At 42.2% G+C, this 15,426-nt stretch overlaps 1 protein-coding gene across 2 annotated transcripts in view; it reads right to left on the bottom strand.

Annotated features, from left to right (window-relative positions):
• Nucleotides 1-401: 401 nt before the first annotated feature.
• The window catches only part of Usp46 (ubiquitin specific peptidase 46), a 64,055-nt gene continuing 49,030 nt past the window's right edge, over nucleotides 402-15,426 (bottom strand). For both annotated transcript variants that reach the window (XM_013154457.3, XM_003471582.5), the window contains 4 exons: nucleotides 11,206-11,289; nucleotides 8,591-8,788; nucleotides 4,625-4,703; nucleotides 402-3,755 (listed from right to left, as the gene is read on the bottom strand). In XM_013154457.3, the coding sequence (XP_013009911.1) occupies nucleotides 3,654-3,755; nucleotides 4,625-4,703; nucleotides 8,591-8,788; nucleotides 11,206-11,289 (463 nt within the window). In that variant the 3' untranslated portion in view covers nucleotides 402-3,653. The remainder of the gene's footprint in view (nucleotides 3,756-4,624; nucleotides 4,704-8,590; nucleotides 8,789-11,205; nucleotides 11,290-15,426) is intronic.

Consider the following 15,426-nt stretch of genomic DNA (forward strand, 5'->3'; position numbering starts at 1 on the left):
ACTATCACAGTAGCCAGAATCTTCTTTACATTTCTACTGCTTCAGCATTATGTGTGAAATGATTTCCCTGGACATGACTCATACTTTGATAAAAATGGATCTTAGGTCAGTGTGTGTAAGAGTACCCAGATATAATTCTCTAGAAAGAGAATTCCTACTTTTTTATTTTTTATTTTTTTGCAAACAATTTTAGAGGCAGGGTGTTAAACTGATTGAAATTTCACAAGATTGACATTATTGCTTAAAGTGCTTGAATTGGTTACATTAAAAACTAAGGTACAGATTATTTTAAATAAAAACTACAAGTCTTTTTTTTTAGCAACAAAATCAAGTGAATGCCACACAAATACAGTAACTATTTTTGTTACACGGAAATGGGAACCAAAAATAAATTAATGAAATACTAGAAAACAGAAATTTAATTTGGCAGAAAGTAGGAAATAATTTTCACTAACCCATGCCATTTACATGAGTTAAAACAACAGTGCTGATAAATGCCTTGACCATATAATAGCAAAGGAGGGCAAAACATTTAGTGCACAGTATTTTAATACACATGAATATACAAAGTTGATCAAAATGCAAGGCTCGAAGATAAAATCCATCTGTAATAAAGCTACACTCCAAAACCTAAAAAAAGCCCTACCCACCAGTTAGAACATAGTTCCTTGTTAGGTGTGCCCATAAAATTAAGGATATCCATGAAAATAAATGCATAGCGACCATTTCTGTCATTTTTTTTTTCATTTCATCTTAAAACCAAAATATACCAAGCTGTGAAATCAAGTCCGACTGGCTCCCTAGTCAATAACCTGATAACGCTGTTCTTGATCTCTTCCCATCAGTCCATTTGGTATTGCCTTGGAATAGAAGATGCATCAAAGTAACAGGACCAGGTATCAGCATTTTACCAAAATCTGCTTCTAAACAGAAGATGTTAGCATAGTGTACCATAATCTAAACATAAAACTACTCAATAACCAATGAAGCAAGTATTTATTTTTTCAAGTGTAAAACACTGTAACTATCTGAAACACCCAGCAGTTAGAGAAATACAACAGGCCTACTCAGTTCTGCTGGAAAAAGACACACGGACCCCTAGCCATGGGAGGAGTATTGCTGAGCCTTTGTGCTATCGCTGTGACCGTGGAATGGTGGCCGTGCATACCCCATAGCATTCTGGTTTACGCTAGGTACAGGGACAAAAAGTAACAAAGTGTGTGCATGCTACTACTATCTTTATATAAAGAAAAATGACTGGGGGTAAAATATAGCTGCCTAGGGTTTTTTTTTTAATAGAAGACAAAGAGGTAAGAAATTACCAGATAGCTCTAAATTTTTTAAAGCTGATGGAGTGTTGAAAGAGAAAAGGACAGGAATTAATAGGAGTGTTTTGGTCTTTTCTAATCCACTTTTCTTGCATCACCACAACCATCTGAATGTCTGTGCAATATTTTCCATATTTATTTTTTTATTCCAAAAATCTACCCACCTACTTTTATTCCAAAAATCTATCTATGAATACTAAATTTTAACTGACTCTAAAAAGCAATTACTTCAGTTAAATCAGTGGGGGAAACTCTTTACAGATTCAAAAAATGGAAAGAAAAATGCACCAAACTTGTAACAGCATTGAACTAGTATTTCTACAGGCCTGCAATGGAAACATTTTTATCTAATAAATTAGCTTCAAGAGTGGTTTCAAAGATAATTTAATAGTCTTTTTTCTTATGAATCAGTTTCAAATATATTAGAGTTCAACCATCATGTTCTTAAACCTTGCAACTTGCAGTCAAATATATGGGTTATAAATAGTACAAACATTTCTTTACATCAATCACTTCAGTTGGAAAGTGGCTTTCCTTTGAAGAACAAAGACTCACCTCCTACGTAACTGATCACAGAATGTTTCATGGAGACAAAGAAAAACTATTACAAATATGAGTCTGCCTCTAATCAAGGCAAGGTACATTTCCGTTACTTGTATGGAACAGTAAGATGAAGATCACCCTGTTTTGTCTTCTCCAGTGAAGAGTAAAACATTTCATTTCAAGCATGAACAAATGAAGTGTTGGCATGCTTAAGTTCTGAGCAACAAACAGTTCAAGATATTTAAAAAATAAAAAATCCAGTTTTTATCTAGATAAAGTGCTATCCTCTTCATGGTTGCAAAATGGCCACTAACATTTTCAATTTTAGTTCACATTACGCCAAGAGTTTGCATGTTTGTTCGCAGATGTATTAGGTAACAAAACAATGTTCACAGTATATTATAGTGTATGGAAGTCAACTTCCCAAAGGAAGTCAAGATCTAGGACTCATAATATCCGTAGGAAACCAAAAACCAGCTCAACAGCAAAACATCAAATTGACCCTTTTAATAAAAGGTACCAATATTCAAATGCTCTAATAAATACATATATAACAAAAGTGAAAAAAGTAAAAGTAACCATAGTGAGATGAGGTTCTTCCAAAAACTGTCTTGTCAAGCATTCTAGGAGTCTGAGCAGGAGAAACAGCTGCCGTCCGTGCATCGCTCCACCAGCCCACTACGCTTCTGTCATCCCCTGGCCCCAGCGACTCCAGCTCTGCCTCTGGAGGGCTGCATTCAGCTCTGGAACTCACCAGTGCCTCCGTAAACAGACTGAATACTGAAGGAGAATTACGCTGATGAGGCGCTGGTGGCTGTAAAGGTGTGTGTAGTGCTTCCGTTATGTCCACAGGGGAGGATGGCAGTGCTGACGGCTAAGGGGAGGTGCGCCAGAGGCAGTCAGCACGGCATCTCAGCCCCGGGACCACAGACTGCAGGACATCAGCAGGATTGGAAAGGCAGCTTGAAAAGCTTAGCAGTGTCAGGTACGGGATAAACACAACTCACAGGACCTCAGAGAAGAAAAGTGTCACTAAAAATAAACAGCATTGAGATATTTTCCTGAAACTTGGTTTTGGTAAAAACATAAGTGATTTTTTCTTTTAACTGTCCACAGAAACTTCTTCCTCTTGGCTTTGCCTGCCCTGAGCTCCGTAACTTCTTAGCCCCTGGAATTCTATGGCTAGGTCAGCACAGCCCGGTGCAGACTCCAGCCACCGTGCACAGCGTCTCTTCACCCTGCGCTATGTGGAGGATGAGTTTTAATATCAAGGTTACTCACTTTTAAAGTTTCCCTTTCACAAACTTAAAGCTATAATCACAGCCCTAAAAGGTGAACATCTGCCAATTCTTCTGTCCTTCTGTCAGAAAAGTAGCAAACAAGCTAAAAATGTGTAGCAGGTTTCCAGGGACAAGGTAAAGGAATGTATTGAAAGGAGACCCTGGAGGTTTCGTAAACATTCAGAACAGACTACGACATTCACTGGAAATGTCATTCTAATTTAGCCGGACATAAGAAGTGACATGCCATTCACCCAAATCCTCAGATTAGCAACTGTAACTCACATAAATCTTACGACAACCTGATTGCGGTTAACTCTACTCAGACCAAAATAAAACCAAGAGCAGTGCTGCACGTAAAACAAGAGGAGAAGGTTCAACGCAGCCAGACCATTCAGACTTGGAGTGATGATGACTGGGCCACTGGGGAGGGTCTGCGGAGAAATGGGAATAGTGCTTCGAACAACGCCCCCCACTTGAATTAGTTCTGCAGTTCTTTAAGTTACTCTCTTGACTGATAGAATAAAATATATCCAGATTCTGAATTTTTTGATATATCTGATGTCAGGCCATAGAATTCTTCAATAGCTTGAGCATCTATTTTCTGCAATGAAGGAAAAAGAAAATAATGCAATTATTTAACGTGATTCCTGGGGAAAGGAAAACTAATGAACAACAGAATAAAATATAAGCAATACTAGCTGTTATCAAATTACAACTAGTAACTTTTGATATCAAATGGATACTGCATAGACTTGACAGAGGGGCATCATTACATAAATCACAAATCACTGGGGAAGAAAGCTACTGTTTCATTTATTAGTAACCGTTACTGTGTATTCTTTGAAGAAACCAGGAATTCTGTCTCTCAAAATGGTAAACAGGAAGGTCTTTGAGTAATTCTTATTTATTTCATAATTCATTCAGGTCATCAGAGTTCATTTCCTTTACTGTTATTCTACTAAAAGCTACCCAGTGGGTTAACATAGATCATGTCTTTGAGACATTCACTGTAGTTAGTATTCCTTTACAATAAAATCAGTATGTGAAATGCTTTGATATAAAATAAAAGTTTCCAAATCCAACAGACTAATATATATGTAAAATAATAATCAAAACAATCAATATAGGAAAATTTGTTATAAAAGAATTTGAATAGAATTCTGAAGTCTATTACTTGTCCTGTAGTACAGAGAGCTTTTACTCATGATAGGAATTGTGATTTATGGTTGGCATCAAGATTTAGGGATGCCATCTATGTAGCTACTTAACAAGAACACAGTAGTCCACAATCACATCCATTCACCTGTCCATGGAGAATGGGATGTAGCAGGCATTCGTTTTGATAGAAATGTAATTTACAGTTTTCAAGTCAGATTAGGGGAAAACTGGACTATTTCAGAAAACATATGCCCCCCCCCTCAAATCCCACCAATACCTTATTCCTATAGGAAAAAAAAACTGTATACCAACCTCTACAATGTCATCATCAAATAAAAGCCAGAAGCCATGACTTTTCACTATAGTAATATAATGCCCACGATTAGGGCCACTGGAAAAGAGCAAACAAAAGAAAGGCACCAAGTAAACATTTACTACCTTATAAAACTATTTAGCTATTTATTATCATTGACTCACTAGGAAAAAAAAAAACTAACACAAAGTCAGGATAAAGAACTTGGCATAGCCAGGCATGGTGGTGCAGGTCTATAATTCCATCTCCTTGGGAGGCTGTAATGGTTGACGCACTGTGCCAACCTGAAAAGTCTAGAAGCTTAACTAAGTAACTCAGCAGCTCCACAACCCAGGGTGTGGAGGACATGCCCTTACTGCTCTAGGATGTTGTCCACTGTGTCAACTTGACAAGGGTGTAAGTTTTAGTGACTAGCAGGGGGTCAGGGTCCTCACTTTGTGAACATCCTCATCCTGTGCAAGAGGAGGGCACAAAGATGGCGTGAGTGCTACACCCACCTGAGGACATGTGAACACAGTGTAAGGGAGGAAAAGACTTTGCTCTCCCCTTTTAGCTCTGGCTGCTTTTGTTGTCTCCTGCCACCTTGAACTCTCACCCCTGTGCCATGCCACCTTGGCTTGGAGCCAGGTGATTATGGACTGAAACCTCCACAAACTGTGAGCCAAATAAACCTTTCTTCCTGAATTTTGGGCATTGGGTATTTTGTATCAGCAACAAGAAAGGTAACTGAGAGGCTGAGGCAGGAAGATCATTTGAGGCTAAGGATCTGAGACTCCAGCCGATGTCCACAGTTTATGGAGAAACACTTAGGTGCTGGAACCATGCTGACCACAAGGAAATAAAAGTACATGAAAGAGATGACTTCTACAGACTCAGAGTCCAATGGGCAAAAGGGATATTCAAATTCAGCAAATACTAACAATGAGTACCTACCTATTATGTGTCAGGTCTTAATTCCAGTTGTCAGAAAAATAATGAATAAAACAAGTGCCCACTTTCTAGGGACTTGGTGCTATGGTTTGAACATGTCTCCCAGAGTTCACATGTTAGGAACTTCATTCTCAATGCAGTAAGAATTGAGAGGTCAGCCCTTTAAGAGGTAATTGATGCTGTTATCCTGAAGTAGCTTTGTTATAAAATCAAGATCAGTGGTTTTTTTTTCCTATCTGTGCACTCTGTCCCCATGTGATCCCTGCCATGTTATGACTCAGCAGGAAAAAGTCTTCAACAGATGCAGCCCATGGATCTTGGACCTCCCAATCTGAAGAACAGGAGTCCAACAAACTTTAACATAAATCACCTGATCTGTGATGTTCTGTTATTGCAGCACAAAAGAGTCTGAGACATTAAACATTTAATACGTGTACACGGAGTCAGTGAAGAAGAGGAAGCAGAGTAATGGGAGCAGTGTAGAGTAATGGGAGCAGTGTAACGCGGGGAAGGTACTATTTAATGAAAAGGAAGCCTTTTCCAGAGGCCTCTTTGATGATATGGGAATAATGCAAAAGAAAATGCCCTTGAAAGAAACGGCATGGAGAGGGGGAATCTTATGCAACTGCAAGACAGGGAGCAGCAAGTGGAAAGGCAGGCAGAGAGGTGAGTACTCGGTGAGTTCACAGACAGGCTGGAGGCCAGAGTGGCTGAAGCCAAGCGAGCCTTGGGGACGAGAGAGGCGAGACAAGCAGAGTGGAGGGCGGGGGGCAGACCGCATGGTTCCACTGCTAAGATTCCAGACTTCATGCTAAGTAAGCCAGGAGACACTGGGAAATTCTGAGGACTCGTGTTAACAGATCCTAAAGCCTGTAATTAATGAGGGCCTGGACATAAGGGCACACACTGCACAACACAGAAAGAAGTGCAAAAAACAACTGCTACTATGCAAAATTTACACAAGGGAAATTCAATCCTAAATCTAGAGTTGCTCAATTTCTCCCCTCCCCTTTTTTATTAGTGTATATACAACCATCGTGGGGATCTGGTACATAAGCACAGTGCATCTTAGTCCTCTTTAACGCACCACTGAAGTTGGAAAGCTGAATCCTAACCCTTCCCCGCTGAGTCTACCTTCTTTCCACACAAGACCCTGCTTTCTCTTCTTTACAGCACATACCCCCACCAAACACGTATTAAATGTCTGGTGCCAGCCAGTGTGCTTCTACGCCTGTCATTCACCTGTCCCTAGACCCTAAGCTTCACGCAGGCAGGGCCTCTGAGCCACGTGTTGTGCTCACTGTGGGATCTTCAGATCCTGGCACAGAACCCAGGCGATAGGAGTCCTAGCCACAGGAAGCCTCTCCCTCTCCACATACAGGCCAGCCTGCCTCTGGGGTGCAGTTTAAAGCACCCTTGTTAGCAGCATGCGTGACCTGGCACATACTTGCTGCTAGGGCTGCCTGAACCTTGGATGTCCATTCTAGAAACTGGTGATTTGGAACTCAGCCTCCCACAGGTCCCCCAAGACCTCCAAATGCCCTCAGCAGCCCTCTCAAGGATTAGAAGCAGGCACCCACAGAGATCCAACCTCAAAGTGCCCTGTGCAAGTGAGTGCTTCTCTTTCCTTGCACCCAGCTTCCCTGGCCACAATGCCAACCCAGTCACTACCACCTTTGATGCCCACCCATTCCAGGCTCTGCCTGCACCAGACTTCCTCAACCTGCCCCAGTGCGGGGTCTCCCCAGTGGTCATGGTTGCATTTCATTCACTGGGTTCCACTTCATTCTTCAGAAGAATGTCTGTTAGAACCCTTCTTCAGAACACAAAGCTGGCTCACACTAACCAATGAAGGTAACTTACTGAGACATGACAAAACATCCTGTGACTTGAAGCTCACACACCCAGGACAAAACATGGGGGGTACCACACATGAAGCTATAGTTTCTGACCCAGGGAGTGAAAACAGAAATCAGCCCATTCCCTGCATGGTAACAATATGCTCTTGGGAATGGTACTTTCACTGCATCTCATCCAAGCAGACGGGGAGGAAATCATGCTTGGTATATCTAACATACTCCAACTCAAAACTTCCACTGGCCAGAGGAAAGCTGTACCTGTCCCAGAGAGAACATGCCTCTGTCCCCGCTGAGCAAAGAGTAGCAACAGGGAGATTTCCAGTATATTTTTTCCACTTAGGCCAATTATACAAATTTTTTTAAATGCCCAAAGGACTTTCAGCAAAACACTTTGCTTCTTCCTCTCTAGAGGTCTTCTCTTTTTCTAATTATATGTACTTTTTATAGAATGTGGGGGGGGGGACTGAAAATATCTGCATAAAGAATGTTTTTAAGAATAACTTTTTAGCCACTCAAAATGCCACAAAATTATCAAATCTGATTTTTTGTTTTTAGTTGTTATCTATATATGTTAAAATACTTTTGAAATATTTTTATATGTGAACTGGTTTATAAAAAAATAAATTACAGAATAAGCTGTTATTTCTCCAGGTCACTTAAAACTTGCCAGAAGCATCATTTCTGTCCCACGGAGATTTATTGAATGACTCCTCTTATCTGGATTGTCACTACTGCAATGCTATTTATTTTACAATTCTCTAGTTATGTACAGTTGCACAATGGTAGGCCACACATACAGCACTGGTCCCAGAATATAACGCTGCCTCAAGATGCTCCTGGCCTCAGTGTAAGCACACTTCATGACGTTAGGACAGTGAAATCAGGTAACAGCACAGTATTTCTTTTTTTCCAGTACCGGGGATCGAACTCATTACCGCCTGCTTGCAAGGCAGGTGCTTATGCCGCTGAGCTACATCTCCAGCCCCCAGCACAGTATTTCTTAGAATACCTCCCATTGTTAAGTAATATAACTATATTTTGGGGCAACCAAAAAGACTTTAGATGACATTCCCCAAAGTACTGTGTATTCCAGCCTAGTAAAGGAAGTCGGCTGTATTTCAGCAAAGAAACTATCCCTGCATTTATCATGCACACCTGGTTCCAGCCCACCTTTACCTGCCACAGTGAACGACCACGGCAACCAGGTCATACATGCGGTCCAGGTTCACGGCATCGCTGGAAGTGTTGAAGAGCCGAAGCTCCAGAGGAAAGACGACCCGGTAAGACAGCTTTGTGTACCGGTGGAGCTGCTCCATATACTTGAACCGCTTTAGATGCAGGGCCAAAATCATGGGGAGCTTTTTTACTCTCATCCTAAGAAATCATAGAACAAAAAATCAGTTGAGCCCAACACCTGTCAGGAAGAGAATAGACTGTCACCTGTATGATCAAGAACAGAAAGGGTCTAGCACTCGGTATACCAACAAATGGCCAAACAGTGTGCAGAAAGGAAAGTTAGCTTGTCTTTAGCTAAATGGAGCATGGCCAGCCAGAAAAAAGGACAACAGTGTATCTCAGAGCAAAGCAGACATTGTAGAATTTGTGTACCAACAACAATGTGATGTGCCAGTCATCTGCCACTGGTGGAATACATTTGGATAATGCACCCCTTGAGATACTGACAGGAAGACCAACAGCTTTGAAAAAGAGAGGACAAGATGGAAGGACACAGACAGAACCTGACATTCTGAGGGTGACAGGAGGCACAGAGGGTACCAGGCTCACTCTCTCTCCCAACTCTGGTGAGCTTGAGCAGGTTAATCCCCTCTTGTAGCTTTCACTTTCTTCATTTGTAATGCAGGAGTTGCCTTCGGGTTATATTTCCCAAATTGGGTTCAAGACAGCACTGGAGATGTCAGCAGATGCGGCATTCTGATGGCCGTGTTTAGACAAAGCTACTTCCTATTTAACACCTTTCAAGTACATTAGTGTACTTGAGATCCGCGAAACCTTGTAGCAAAGGAACTGTTCCAGTTTGTTTGAAGCAGCCCCAAACTCACACAAACACAGGAAGTTTTTCTCACTCATGACTGTGAAGATTCCTCCGAAAACTGTCACACCCCTAAGAGCTTCTGCAGGTAGCACTCAAGGAGAGGGGCTTCCGGTCGCCCTCCAGGTCCCCTGCACGAAGGGTATGCTCAGACCGTAAGCACTGCTCTGCTTGTATACACTTTCAATGAATGTTGTTTGAAATGGTCAAATTTTAACAGAATATTATTAAGGAATCGATTAAGGTAAAATCCTGCTCATAAAAATAAGTAAAATAGCCAGGCATAGTGGTGCCAGCACTTGGGAGGCTAAGGCAGGAGGATTGTTGCAAATTTGGGCTACAAAGTGAACCCAATGCCAGCCTAAACCACATAGCAAGACCCTGTCTCAGAAAGACAAAAATAAAATAAAACAAAAACATTGGTTAAAAAAAAATATATATATATATATAAGAATTATGGGGGAGTGTGCTATTTACAGGGACATACGACATTTTAATGTACAAAGTCTCCAGAGCTAAACAGAAATCACCTTCATTACCACACAGGCAGACTTAGGGCTGCCTTAGGCAGGCCGAGATTGTTCACAAGGAAAACACAAGGTGAGGTCCCTGTCCTCTAACAAGAAGCATCACTGCCACCTGCACTGCTAACGGCAGCAGTGACTGATCTCTTCTAAATTCTGAAGCATCAAGAAAGATGCACACGTCTAGGCTGCAGGGCTGAGGAGACTCAGCAGAGAAATCATTTCAATCCTGGGTAGGGGTGACACTGTGCCTCTGTGAACTACCATGAAAACTCCAGATCCACCAGCAAGATAAATGTAACTCTCGGTAAGGCTCCCTGGGATGATTAAAACATCAAGCTTCCTGGCCTCCGAGAGCAGATAAAGCAGAACAACTAGTAATCTCAGATTCTCCAAGAGATGTAATTGGCAACTGCTAGTGAAATGCTGGGGAACTCTGAGTCCTGTATTCAATTCAGAACATAGTAACTTTCTTATCACCTCTCCCTGCAACTGATGTGTTCCTGACTCCCTCACTTCTTATAAAGCGATGGATTTTTTAAAAACTCTGTAGGGCCAAGAATACAGCTCAGAGGCATAAGCACCTGTCAAGCAAATGCAAGGTCCTGAATTTGATTCCCCCCAACAAAACAAAGCAATATAATAGCTGGGCCTGGTGGTGTAGGCCTGTAATCCCAGCACTCGGGAGGCTGAGGCAGGAAGACTTGCAGTGAGACCTGCCGGGGCTACAAAGTGATCTCAAAGCCAGCCTGAAGTGCACAGTGAGACCCAGGCAAAAAACAAAACAAAACAAAAACCAAACAAACAAAAACAGAAACAATAAACCTCTGTAAATAAGAGGTGCCTATGTCTAAGTAACAGAACAGTATACAGTACTGCAGCTACATGTGTGGTGTGTTCTGGGCTAAGCACTTTATGTAGCTTATCTCTGATCCCAAGAGATGAACGATCCAGTGGATCTCCACTTGTTTACCCAAGTATGTGGCACAGAGCAGCGCTCAGCACCTGTCAGATGAGTGGCTGAAGGAAAGAGCAAACTACAGACAAACAGACAACTTTCGAGGTCAGCACTCTTGTGTAAGTTTCACTAGTGAGGAAGGTAAATCACCCCCAAAGCTCCACGAAGCTGACGGTGACGTTCAAAACCAGACGTGCTGCACCCCAGTCCGATTCCTCCCCATGACACAGAGCCACCCCCAGCTGAATCTTTTACGCACCTTTTCTGGGCCTCCTGCTTGCTACAGCACATCTCACAGTAATATTTTTGTTCACTGCACAGTGTTTCTGTGTTGCTGAAGTCTCTGTAGAGAAAAATATGTTCAGCTTTTAAAAAGTTCAAATATACTTGGTAAACCACATTTTAAGCCCTCCTGCTTCCTGAAGGTTAATTTTTAAGTGAAAATGAGGAAAGCAGTCATGAGAATGACCAGGAGCTCGTTATGCCACTAGAGCACATCTACTAGACTGCGCTATAGCTTCACTATGAGAGAGTTTCAAATATGACTGTGTTTAGCGGGATTCAAACATATGAACTAGAGTTTCTGACATATTTGGGAGAAAAGTTTAGGATTTAACAAGAGATACTGGTTAATTGGATATTAATAATTATACTATTTTCCCTCATAAAAACACACCCCAATATTGCAAGTAATGTCTAAAGAATAATAATCATAAAATAAAAATAATAATCACATAAATCACAAGGTGACATTATTATGCAGTTAATGAAAAACAGCATGTCTCATAGGATCCATAGTTTCAAAGAACCTAAGAGGAAATAGTGAAGTTAAAATCATATACAAATGCCTCACAATGAACTAAGAAAATCTCAAATTATAGGAGATAACTTCAGCCTACCCCATTCCTGTTCTCCACCACCTCCCCCCTCCACAGTGTATAAAAATTTGGCCTGCCTCTTTCCAAGAACAAAAGCCATTGTGTTTGTTCTATGTTTGTTCATCTTATCTTAAGGGTTTACTCTGCTACTTATAGTTTTCATTTTTCAAATGTCATTCCCTTTCATTCCTTTCTGGTCATAGAGCTTCTACTTAACATTTCTGTGGTTTGCTTCAAAAGGCTGAAAAGAACATCCAGAATATAATAATACCCTACAGTCTTGAAAAATGCCTGTGACATTTCCTTATTCATGGAGTGTCCTGGCAGCAGAATGGTCAGATTTTATTAAATACAAAGTGGCATTTAAACGATGTTAATGACTCTACCACTTACACAGAACCTATCAAAAGAATGTACAGGTTGTTCATTTAATAAATCCACAGATATTCACTGACAGGCCACTGGGCTAGCCCCTAGGGATTATCAGAGTACCTACCCTCACACAGCTCACCAGCTAGAGACATGCACAGGAACCAGTGACCACATGCACTGGGCAACACTGCTCACGCCTATGGCTTATTATTCTTTGTTAGCTATGTAAAGCATAGGAATAGCTAGGCACCATGTGTACACCTGCCAACCCAGCACTGAAAAAGGTTGAGGCAGGAGGATCACAAGTTCAAGTACTGTCTGGGTAACTTAGTGAGACCTCTCTCAAAACAAAAATAAAAAAGGGCTGGGTGTGTAGGTCAGTGTGAATGCTCCTCTACTGCCCACAGGAACAACAAAAGGAAACCTCCGTATGCAGGATGGACAGCAGAAGGCACCTCGTCTTCCTCTCTGCTCCAGACACACTGGCCTTGGACTACACTCTTCCTGCCTTGGGCATTTGCAGGTGCTATTTCCCTAACACTGACCGCTCTCCAAGGCCATTCGCCTCCCCGGCAGGGAAGACTCTGCTGCTCACTCTGTCCAGTCACCCCGCCCCATCACAGTGCTGCCTGCTTTTCCTCAGCAGCGACACTCCCAGCTAACACCCTCCTGTTCATCTCATCGCTGCCTGCCTCCTCACTGCTGCTGCCCTAGCCTGACTTTAATGGCAGCACTCAATATTGACTGGCTCAATGAAAGAACTAGCAAAGACATATGTAGGGAAAAAGCAAAGAAAGAACTTGACCCGGGGTACTTCAGAAGTCTTCTCCAAAGGGCAATGACAAAGTCATGTTCTCAAAGAGGGAAATGTGCGGGAGTTCACAAGTCAGGAAAGGGCAGAGGCACTTAGGCTCGGCACAGACAGCAGGAGCAGGGAGGGCCTGGGGCTGCGGTGCACCGTGCAGCTTTGAGTACGGTAAGAGGCTAGAAAGGCTCCTCGGGCACTAGAGCCCCATGAAGAGCTCTCGGGAAGAACAAGACACAGCTGGACACTGCTTTTGAGAACTACCATTTTGGGTAGTACTGCAGACGAAGAACTGAAAGGGTCACAAACCAAAGAAACCACTCAGAAGGCAATTATATTCAATTTTGAAATTTCAAGTGGCTGATGCACAAACAGCCTCAAACATAGCTGAATGGACACTTCTACTGAGTAACTGCTGTGAACCTCTGACTCGGGGGTGGGATCCTGCAGCCAGGGTGGGGAGCGGGAACATGGACAATAATGGGAATTCACAGCTGTGGGACGCCCTCCATACTAGCTAAAGTATCAGAATAACTAAGGAAAGCTTGGCAAGAGTGAGAAAGTAAATGCTTTCTCTTCACTCAAAAAATATTATCTGTAGACCCAGACAAGGAGAAATACAGCAGAAGATATACAGGGTGAGCATCCCTAATCCCCAAACCAGAAACACTTCTGGTCCCAAGCATTTCAAATTAGCGATTCTCAATCTGTACCAATTTAAAAACTCAATTTACAAATATTCACCATCTTACAGATCCTCTCATGGCATCTGAGTTGAGAAATGGAAAATGAAGAAACGCCAGGAAAAGGGGGTGACCTCAGCAATACACTGAGGCAGGGCAGCTCGGTCAGTACAAGGCAACAGCTGTTAGAACACGCGAGTGACACAAGTGGAGGAAGCCTCCAAGCAGGTCAAACTGCAGCTCTCTTTAACACTTGGGATGAATTACAAGAGCATGGAGAAGAGATTAGGGGAAAAGCCCAAGCTTTTTATATTTTTTTCTTTAAAAAGTCTTAGGAGCAATCAAACACTATCTAAAGATAACACTCTAGGAGCAAATCTAATAAGAAATGCATACCTTTATAAAAGAAACTGTAAAACTTTATTGACATGTATAAAACAACTTTAATAAATGGAGAGAGTACTTCCTGGAGGGCACGGCTTTTCTCCAGTGTGGAGACAGTGATACCATTCAAGTTAACATCTGTATTTGAACATTTTCAATTACAATCTTAACCAACTCAACACAATAGTTCAAAAACTGATTCGGAAAAAAAGTCTCAAGCCAGCTTCCCAGTACCTTCCACACGCCCCCATGTGGAAACTGACGCTTGCTGAGAAGCACAATGGGGCGAGTGATGGGGACGGTGCCAGGCCCAGCTCAGCCTCTCAGGAGCTACGATGATCAACACACACCTGCGGCCTCGTGCCTGGTCCTGGGAAGCATGCTCTAAAATCCAGAGTGGTGTTTCTCCTCCAGCTGCTGATCAGAATTGCCAAAGGATTACTTAAAAACTGTCTCAAAACCAGGTGTGGTGGCACAAGCCTGTAATCCCAGCTGAGCCCCAAGTTTGAAGCCAGCCTGGCTATATTGTGAGTTTGAGGTCAGCCTAACCCTGTCTCAGAAAAGAAAAAAGCGAGAGAGACAGAAAGAGAGAGAGAAGTTATTTTAATACTGTGTCATCCCTCCTTCCCACTCTCATCCCTATTAACTACATCAAAATCCAGGCATTGGGGCTGGTGATTTAGCTCGGCGGCATAAGCGCCTGCCTTGCAAGCAGGCAGTCGTGAGTTCAATCCCTGGTACCGATAAAAAGAAAAAAGACAAAAAAAAAAAAAAAATCCAGGCATTACTGCTTTTCAAACTTCCTGCATAGAGGAAACATTCTGGTTCGCTGCCAGAGCTGAGAACGGTGTGGCACCAAATATTAGAGTGCACTGGGCCACCTGGGAGTCCTATCAAAGTGCAGATTCTGATTCATTCTGAGGTGGGACCTGAAATTCTGCATTTCCAATGAGATCCCAGGTGATATTTAAGCAGCAAAGAGCAAAACAGAAGTTCTCAACTTGTGTGGGATTCTTCTATGATTTGTACCACTCCTGGCTCCAAGAGCTTGAGATATTTTGGTTTAAAAAAAAATAAAAAAGGAAAGGGTTTATTTAAAGCTAGCTGTCAAGGAGATGGAAAGAGGCTTTTTACTGCTTCTCTATGTTTAGGTGTGAAAGGGCTTTTATGAAAAGGAACAGAGGGGAGAAATACGCTGAGACAATAGGCACGGAAATTTCCCTGTCACTCTATCCCCACAGCTACTGCTCCCTCTCTGTGAAAAGGGCCAACTCCTAACCTCTGGGGGCTGGCACCTGCATGTTCCTTCACACAGAGGTGTTATAGTTCGGTCCATTCACCTGAGCTGAGACCAGGAT

This window comes from Cavia porcellus, unplaced genomic scaffold (genome assembly GCF_034190915.1).
Source record: "Cavia porcellus strain 051 isolate PalLab524CR breed Dunkin Hartley unplaced genomic scaffold, mCavPor4.1 scaffold_30, whole genome shotgun sequence".
Taxonomy (NCBI): domain Eukaryota; kingdom Metazoa; phylum Chordata; class Mammalia; order Rodentia; family Caviidae; genus Cavia; species Cavia porcellus.